Here is a 9,881-nt window from a genome sequence, read left to right on the forward strand (position 1 = left end):
AGCCTATGATGTGAAAAATTTGGGCCATTTGGAACGTTTTGTAGCCTACTTGTTTTTCATGCAAGTTCTACAGCCAAAAATAATAGAATGTCATGTAATCTTTCACATCACATATTTTAGCGTTATGGACGTGTGCTGCAGGGTAAGTAAAAAAATACAGCTGGCCACTTTCACTTATAGTATCAGCTAAATGAATAGCTGTATCTTTGATATTGGTTACACATAGTGACATAGGCTTGTGCTTGTACTTACATTAATGACAGATAAATAACGTTACAAGTTTGACTAACAGTTACCATTCTGTCTGTCACATACGAGCATAAATCTTTACGAGTATACTGTCACATACGAGCATAAATCTTTACGATTATATTTAACTAATGACAATTAGTACATTTTTTTAAATACATAATTACTTATCAAAATATCTCTCATGAAGCATAAACAGAATTAACAGAAAAAAAACTTACTGTGTACGTCTGTTCGTCACTTGCCATTGGAAGCTCATTGAAGCAGCCTACGTTTCTGCTGAATCCTGCAGCTCATCTGGCAACCTCGAGTCAGGGGGTAGGGGGAGGGGATACACCGCTCTACAGTATTTTTATAGTGATTGCAGTACCATTTTAGGCCACAATCCTACATACAGCTCCTTTAACCATATAAACAACAAACAGCGAAAAAAAAAAAATTCGATTTTTTTTAAATAATCCTTTATTTAATTTTTTTTAATTATTATTAGAGATGCACCTATTTTGATTTTTCATGGCCAACAGAAGCAAATTGGCCTATTCTGATAGTGTTTGCAGATTTTCTTTAAAGCAAATTTATTTGTTTATTTGTTCAAAAAATATGTGTAGCTCTTTGATATTATAGGCAAACACTGCATTTTTATCACAGTCCGAACAAAGATGTTATGAACATGAGCACGAGCAGTTGTTTTTCATTTAAATTATTGTATAATTTTAAGATTAACAGAAAAAAGCATGTTCTGACTTTAGCTTTGTGAAATTATGCTACATAAGACACCTGCACAAAACAAAATCAGCAGACGGACTGAATGAAATGCAAATTCACTCTCTGACAGTAGGTGGCGCTTGTGGAACAGCAGTGATATAGCGTTTCCATGGTTACCACTATACACACAGCAGCATTGCACTGGAGATAAGAGGAATAACCATCAAAACTTGTCTGAAGACAGTTCCCTTCAGAGATACATTCATATCAACCCCAATTTAACAGTTATATTAATCTTCCTATATTTTGCGAGCAGTGAGCTTGTGCATGGTGCAGTATTTTCTCTGCTGGCGCGTCTGTTCTCCTCTTTGTGTCCGTATTCAGCGTCCTGTTGACAGGCTTAGTAAATTTTGGGAAAATATTACAAAGCAGTTTGTTTGCAAGCCCGGAATAAAGATAGACCAAAATAAAACTAAAAAACCTTTGGATTTACGACCGTGGACTACTACATATTTTTGATCATTAACTCCCATACGCTACCTAAACATTTTTAATGAATTATTAAGATTTAAAGTTTGTCTGTAAACTACACCAAGAAATTGGCTTTATAAAACATTTAATGCATGATTAAGTGGATGTTAATTCTATGAGGATTTTGTGTTATTTTTCAAAGACCTAATAAATTCTTATAAATATTAGGCTAATGATAACCATATAAAGCTCAACGTACGAGTAAATAGGAAAATAAGGAGTAAATAAGGAAAATAACATTTTTATAGACCAAGAACAGCTTAGGCCTACCTCAAGATGCTTTTTCAGATTAGATGTTGAATCCTTTGAAGCCGATAGAAGTTTACATAGCTTGCATTGCACTGTGATGTTACTGTACGTCCTTTTTCATGTTTATAAGTAGAAGTGTCTTTGAATTTCCACTAGAGAAATGCGTTATGCCATTTTCCCATTTTCCCGTCCATTTTGGCGTGCGATCTCATGTCTGCACTCTGCAGGTTGCTAATAGGCTAACTGAACAGGCTGCGAGCGTTTTTTGTTTTGTTTTGTTTTTGTTTTTAAACAGACAGAGTCGGAGAATCATCAACATTGGCTCGTTGGTTAAAAATCCTCAAACAGCTTACGTTAATAGCATATTAAATGAAATAAATGACATTAAAATTCAAAGTAATCACTTTGGTAATCTAAAATACTTTTTGAATGTAACTGTAATTTGATTACCATCTATTTAAAATGTAACTGTAACGAAATACAGTTACTCAAATTTTGTATTTTAAATAAGTAACGTCGTTACATGTATTTCGTTACTCCCCAACCCTGGTCCTAACATAAAGTGGGAGGAACATTCACACTTTATATCATTAAACAGCCTTAACGTGAAAACTAAGATTACTTTTCTACATGGTGAACACTGTAGAAATACTACTTGTGTACTGAATTCAACATCTTGTATTTCTGAGCCAGTTACTTTTCTTTTCTAAATTTGTACTTTAATTGGTAGGAGTTCACGATTATGTTTCATTTCAGTGATTTTACTCATGACTTCTGGTTTTGTATCTAGGTAGTCCTTGCACTTTTTTGCATATTTCTGCAGAGTTTCACCCTGGAATTCTGGGATGTGCAGTTCAGGAGTAGCAATGATCTGCAGCTCTGCAATGATGGCTGTAAGAGCTATGGTATTGCGATCAACACTGTGTTGTTTGCAGCTGTGAGAAACACTCCTAGTCCGCAGGAAGAGCTTCAGAATGGCCTTGTAGCAGTGCAAAACATCATCAGGTGTTTGAACTGAAAAAAGTATTAAATAGCTTAGAAAATCTGAAAGCATTGACGGAATCCAACAAACAAAATATTTACCTCATCTTGGTAATTTATTATAGTGAAATGTCTCATTAATACTTGAATATGGGTGTAATATTGTTAAAGATACAAGATAAAGATAATTGTTAAAGAAGTGTGTAATTTCAATGAATGGCTCATTGGTGTCTCAGCTCATTAAAAAGGGAAAGGTAAGGTCCTATTAGAGCCCGATCACACGAAAATGCGTATCAATAGTACAAGTTTGTAATCTCGTAGAATATATATGCCAAAATGAGTTTTGGCGTACTTATGGTACGCGTTTTTTTCGCGTGCATATGATACGCACTTTATGGCGTATTATACGTACGAAACCCCCACTCCCCCACCCCCATCCTACCCAAGAGCGTATCATATACACGCCATAAAGTGCGTATCATATGCGTATATATTTTGCCGTATATATTCTACGAGATTACAAACTCGTACTATTGATACGCATTCTCATGTGATTGTGTTGCCTATTATACACTTGCCTCTTCGAATGTAGGCATCTTTTCCCCCTCTGACTTTGTGCTTTCTCTTGTGTTTTCTTTTTGGAGGCTTGTCAGATGAATCTGATGTATCTGAGAATGTTGAGCTGTCTGCAGATTCCGACTCAGAAGAAGCCTCCTTTTGCATCATTCTATTTGTTCCTAAAACAATTGCATTCAAGTACAAACAGACATGAAAGAAAATCCAACATTACTGTAGCTAAGTGTCAAAGCATATTTATTACTGATGTAATTATTGGTAATTAATAGCGATGTGCAACGATTAATCATGATTAATCGTTTGCAAAATAAAAGTCTGTGTTTACGTAATATATGTGTGTGTTCTGTGTATAATAATTATGTGTATATATAAATACACACACATACATGTATAAATTTAAGAAAAATTTTAGATTTATATATAAAATATTTATATGTAATATAAAATATATATAAATATATATATTTATTTAAACATGCATATATTTCTTAAATTTATACATGTATGTGTGTGTATTTATATATACACATAATTATTATACACAGAACACATACATATATTATGTAAACACAGACTTTTATTTTGCAAACGATTAATCGTGATTAATCGTTGCACATCCCTAGTAATTAATTATATTTAAAAAGTATTATTAAAAACATAGAATGTTTTTAAGTTTTTATATATTTTCATTTAACTCATGGTATAACCAATCATATATTTGCTGTATTAATTTTCTTGCTTTCTCTGCCCCCAAATGTTTAATGTAGGTGGTAACTTTTTAACTTACAAAATTTACACAAGTTGTTCAGAATTAGATTTTTCCAGCATTGCTTTAATACATGAAATCTCCATTCATCAGGTTGTAAAAATTAAGTTGTTTGTGGTTTTGTTCAGACTTCAAAACAAAACATTTGTGCCAATTTTTGTGTGAACAAAGACTTACCTAGTTGTCTCTTATCGAGGGAAGATTTCAATTGCTCGCAAAGAAAGTCTCGTTCTTCTTTCAGTAGTCTGTTTTCTTCTTTTAGTTTTTCAATCGTAGCAACCGCGGTTGGTGCAACTTGTGGTGGCCCAGAGACAGGAGGTGGAACTGAGACAATAACACCTGCTGTAGATTTACAGTAATGAGAAAACATTTATCTGGTAATTCTATATATTTTAATGAAAATATTGAAAGGTGAACAAATGCATTATGCTTTTCTTGTAAAATTGCCAACATGGAAGGTACATTAATAAACAACTACTCTTTCCCCACTGTACTGTACAGTCAAGTACAAGTAAACTGTTATGAAGCTGAATTTGATGTTATAAATTAATTGCCATTAGAGGAGTGAATATGTTCAAAAATTAATTAAAAAGAGTTCTTGGTCAGAAAGAAAAAAAATTGAAATATTATCTTTACTGTAAGTTTATTTACACTGCGTTCCAAATTATTATGCAAGAGACAAATCAGTAAGATTTCTGTACAATAAATTCAGATTTTAGTTTTTCTAAGAAAATGTTTGTTTGTTTATTTATCCATGTCTTTTTAGATAACTGGTATCAATCTCAGACAAAATAATTTGCCAGATCTATGGAAACCCTACTTAGAGGTTGTTCCACATTATTAAGCAAGTCACAGTTCTCATGCAATATGGGGAGGAAGAAAGATCTTTCTGAAGATGAAAAGCATGAAATGGTGCAATGTTGTGCAAAAGGCATGAAAACAACTAATATTGTGTGAAACTGAAGGGAGATTATCGAATTATCATAAGATTTGTGAGTGATTTAGAGCACAGCAGAACTCGGTCAGATAAAGGCTTATTAATGAAAGTTCCTGTCAAAAAAATTAATTGTATTAAAAGGGCAGCTATAAAAAAGCCAGTGTTGAGCAGCAAACAGGTATTTGAAGCTGCTGGTGTCTCTGGAGTCTCAAGAAGCTCTCCATGCAGGCTGGCAGTTGTGCGTAAAGATGCATTTCAGCCACTCCAAACCAAACCTCACAAAGAGAAACATTTACAGTGGATTTAGAAATACATGAAGACTAATTTTTAAATAGTTTTATTCACTGACTAATGCCGTACTACAATGGATGGTCTAAATGGATGGATTTCTGGATGGTTGGTGAATGGCCACCACGTTCCAACAAGACTGTGACGTCAGCAAGGAGCTGGTGGTGATGATTTGGGCTGGAATACTGGGAAGTGAGATGGAGGGTATTAAAATGAATTTTGCAAGATATGTGGAGTTCATAACTGTCCATTTTCAGCTATGGTATAAAAAGGAGGATAGTGCATAGTACAATGCACTATTGTACAATGCACTATTCACTATCCCATGCTGCAAAAAAACACCACAGCAATAAAACTGTTTGAAAATGTATTTCTACACCCACTGTAAATGTTTCTCTTTGTTAGGTTTGGTTAGTGGTGTCTAAAATGCATCTTTACGCACAACTGCCAGCCTGCATGGTGATGTTCTCAAGACTCCAGAGGCACCAGCAGCTTCAAATACCTGTTTGCTGCTCAACACTGGCTTTTTTTTATAGCTGCCCTTTTAATACAATACATTTTTTTTGATAGGAACTTTCATTAATAAGCCTTTATCTGACCGAGTTCTGCTGTGCTCTAAATCACTCACAAATCTTATGATAATTTGATAATCTCCATTCAGTTTTCACACAATATTAGTTGTTTTCATGCCTTTTGCACAACATTGCACCATTTCATGCTTTTCATCTTCAGAAAGATCTTTCTTCCTCCTCATATTGCATGAGAACTGTGAATTGCTTAATAATGTGGAACAGCCTCTAAGTAGGGTTTCCATAGATCTGGCAAATTATTTTGTCTGAGATTGATTCCAGTTATCTAAAAAGACATGGATAAACAAACAAACAAACATTTTCTTAGAAAAACTAAAATCTGAATGTTTATTGTATAATAAAATTGCATAATAATTTGGAACGCAGTGTATTATTAATGTTGATGTTATTATTGATGAATTACTTGTAAAAATAATTATCATTAAACTTAATACTTAAAACTAATACTTTATATTTAAATTAAGCAAATAGACTGGAGGAAAATAAAAAACAAAACAAACCAAAACAGTTACCTTCGTTAAGGACATTTCTCCCCCGGTTTTGGGCGCCTTGTGTTCTGCATTCTATTAAAAACATTAAAACATATAGAAACAGCATATCCAACCTAAAATCATAATTATATTACTTCACTAACATCTGAATCCTTGAACGCACAAATGGGTCAAAACATTGCCTAACATTGGGGTTATTTTTTGTCATTTGACACTCCAGAAATTTACGATCATCTTGGGCGCACAATGCTTTTGGGAAACTTCATATGGTCATGCATGTTTGTGTAACAAACGTTAGATGTTAGAATAGTGATACATTTATTATTTAGTAAGAAGACAGGTGCTTGAAAAAAAAAAGAATTGACTTTATTTGTAAGGTTAGTTAAACATTCATCTGTTGTCGCCATATGATAATGGACCACGGTGAACTTTAAGTTCATAGCCCTAAACCTTCCAGAACAGTCATAAAATCCTTTAAAAATCTATTCATAATTAAAATTAAAACTTTGTTTCCTTAAAACACTATCAGTTTTATAAATTACGATAATTTACATTTATATCTTTGGTCTACGCCGGCGGTTAAAGAGGGTAGCGTTACCTATGGTAATCAATTTAGGTAATAGAGCTACATTAATGTATGTATATTGTATTTACTTAGTTAACGTACCTTAACACGGATAAACCAGCTGAGAAGATTGATCATCAACAAGATCGCTGAACAGTTTCAAATACAGGAAGGGCGGGTCACCCATTTAAAACTTGATTGGCTGCATATGCAAATACAACTAACCTATGGCGGTGTTCATAACTACACATGCCAATCAGTAGTCAGATTATTAGCCTACTTTTCGCGGATTTTTTTGCCGCAGCCGTTTGATTTAGAGACGGGTTGTTATCTAATATTGACTAGCTAAAATGAGCCTGGTCAGACGTTTATTACGGAGAATAAATGGAAAACAGAAATCACTCATTAAATGGCTCCAGAAACATAGAGTTTTGCTTAGAAAAAAAGAAGTGTCACTTATGCCAAAAGAGGATGAGTCTTCAAAAAAGTAACACAACAAAAGATGGATTTCGATGGTAAGAACCCCACCCCCCTTTTTTAATTTAGTTTTTTGCAAGACAGACACACAGACACGTTTTTTTGTAGCCTATATATATTTGCCAATTTACAACCTTCTGATTTCTAATATCAATGTTGCAGGATGTGTAGGAGAAATCGGCACGATGTCTCTCTCTCTGTACGCGATGGCTCTATTTTTAGCAGAAGTCATGTTTCCCTTCAGTACTATATGAAGTTCATTCACAGGTAAATAATCCTATTTCATATTTTAAGTAATGTAAACAACTCTTTTACAGTTATGTGAACCATGTTTTAAATAATTTAGTCAAAACCTATATCAATATATCAATATTTTGTAATAATATATAATATAATACATTAAAACACGTTAATAAATATGCCTAAAAATCCAAGATATGAATTGAATTATTCACTGACTCACATAAGACACTGACTTGCCGCCACCTACTGGCGGGTTTAATTTCTTACAAAGATCACCAAAAAACTCAAAACAGTATGTGTTAAATCAATACGAAAAATGCAAAGAGAAAGAAAGATGAGAATTGGTGAAGCAAGGGCCTTTGTAGTCCTGGATGAAAGCAAATTTTGCCACAAGCGAAAGGTATTTATATATTTTTGTTTCTTTAAAAAATAATAATAATAAATAAATGGAATGTGTGATAATGTGTTATATTACCATTAATTACAGTATGCACGTGGGCATTTTGGAAATGCCTGGCGGAGAAAGGCATGGGTGTTTGGCATGACTGAAGTCAAAAGAAGGCGAAGGCGACCTGTGCTCAAAGTGGTCAAACGAAGAACAGCTGGAAAATTGATTCCCATTTTTGAGAAGTATATGCGTCGGGGAAGCACTATACTTAGTGATGACTGGCGAGCATATAGAAGACTTACTCAGCATGGCTTTATTCATTATCAAGTCAATCACAGTCGTTTCTTTGTGCATCCACAAACGGGAGCTCATACGCAACGTATAGAACATGCATGGAGAAGCTACAAAAGTGAAGTATACGGTTACAGGGGTAACATGACTCTAAAAACATTGAAATATCAACTTGCCTTTATTGAGTGGCATTATTGGAAGGGGAAACTACATCCTGAAGGTGTCCTTGGCTGTCTGCTTCAAGACATTGCTGCTGTATATAGGATATAATAAAATTAACTCAATATTATTGTTTTTTGATGAGTAAACCTGCTGCTTAAGGATAAAACAACTCATATAACAACATATCAGTAAACATACAAACCTTAGCTAGGCTATTAAATATATATTTAGATGTAGTATGTATAGATGTATTTGACCTAATACCATGTTAGTCAGTAAAAAGGCATTGTTCTTATGCTGCGCCATAAATTTGGTCAGATTTGTGGACTTTAATGTCAAATGTACTAATAAAAAGATGGCTGTTTTCTCATTTGCCATGGTCTGTTAATGCTAAATTGCTCTCCACAACAGTGCATCTTATTTTACAGCCCTTACTAGTTAATATGCTTAAGTTTATTTTTTAAAAGGTTAAAGAGCTGGTAATTCCTATGTAATGTTTATGTACAAGGGTGCACTTTATTTTACAGTCCTATCTCCATGGACTTACTATGAACTTACTAGTGAATATACCATTTAGTTGGGGGTATAAGCATGGTACAAGATACTTCTTGAGTACTGGGTGATATACTATTGCGGTTCAACTTGCCTAATCTTTACTGGACAATGATTCACTTAACCGATTGGTCCAATAGGGGTATTTTGATGACATACAAACAGATCAGTAACACTACAACTGTACTTGGTATACTGGTCATGTGTCAAAAGCCTATGCTTAAAAGGACTACTTGATAAGTATTAACACTATGAAGTGCTGTATAGTTACTGCAGTTGGTAAGCACATTTGTTTCACAGTAGGTAACATGTATACCCACTGCAAGTAAGTGTCTGTTATTTGTGTCCACACTTGTCCGCGAGTACAACATAGTTAGGCTACCACGTAAATACCGCTAGTAAGTACAGTAATGTGTCTTACTAGTTACCATAAACAAGTGCCTGTTATTACCCGCACTTTTCTGTAAGTACTACATACTTACCGTGTAAATACCATTAGTAAGTACAGTAATGTGTCTTACTAGTTACCATAAATAAGTGCCCGTTATTACCCACACTTGTCCGGAAGTACAAAACAGTTACTATGTACATACCATTGATAAGTACAGTAATGTGTCTATTAGTTAACATGTACGGACACTATAAGTAAGTGCCCGTAATTACCAAATAATTGTCTATAGGTACAAAGTAGTTACCTTGTATGTACCATTGGAAAGTACATTGGTGTTTCTTATTAGTTTCCATGTACATACATGTCAGGTAAGTACCTTGTTTTACCACTCTTTTACCTGTATGTACAACATAATTACTATATATGTACCAGGAAAGTACACGTACTGT

At 34.0% G+C, this 9,881-nt stretch overlaps 1 protein-coding gene across 1 annotated transcript; it reads right to left on the reverse strand.

Moving 5' to 3' along the window:
• Positions 1-2,034: 2,034 nt before the first annotated feature.
• LOC125269510 (coiled-coil domain-containing protein 106-like) lies at positions 2,035-4,537 on the reverse strand. Its single transcript, XM_048192403.1, has 3 exons — positions 4,235-4,537; positions 3,279-3,452; positions 2,035-2,748 (listed from the first exon to the last, which is right to left on the reverse strand). The coding sequence occupies exons 1-3, from the start codon at positions 4,425-4,427 to the stop codon at positions 2,441-2,443; spliced, it is 675 nt and encodes a 224-aa protein (XP_048048360.1). The 5' UTR covers positions 4,428-4,537; the 3' UTR covers positions 2,035-2,440.
• Positions 4,538-9,881: the final 5,344 nt, after the last annotated feature.

Source organism: Megalobrama amblycephala, linkage group LG6 (genome assembly GCF_018812025.1).
Source record: "Megalobrama amblycephala isolate DHTTF-2021 linkage group LG6, ASM1881202v1, whole genome shotgun sequence".
Taxonomy (NCBI): Eukaryota; Metazoa; Chordata; class Actinopteri; order Cypriniformes; family Xenocyprididae; genus Megalobrama; species Megalobrama amblycephala.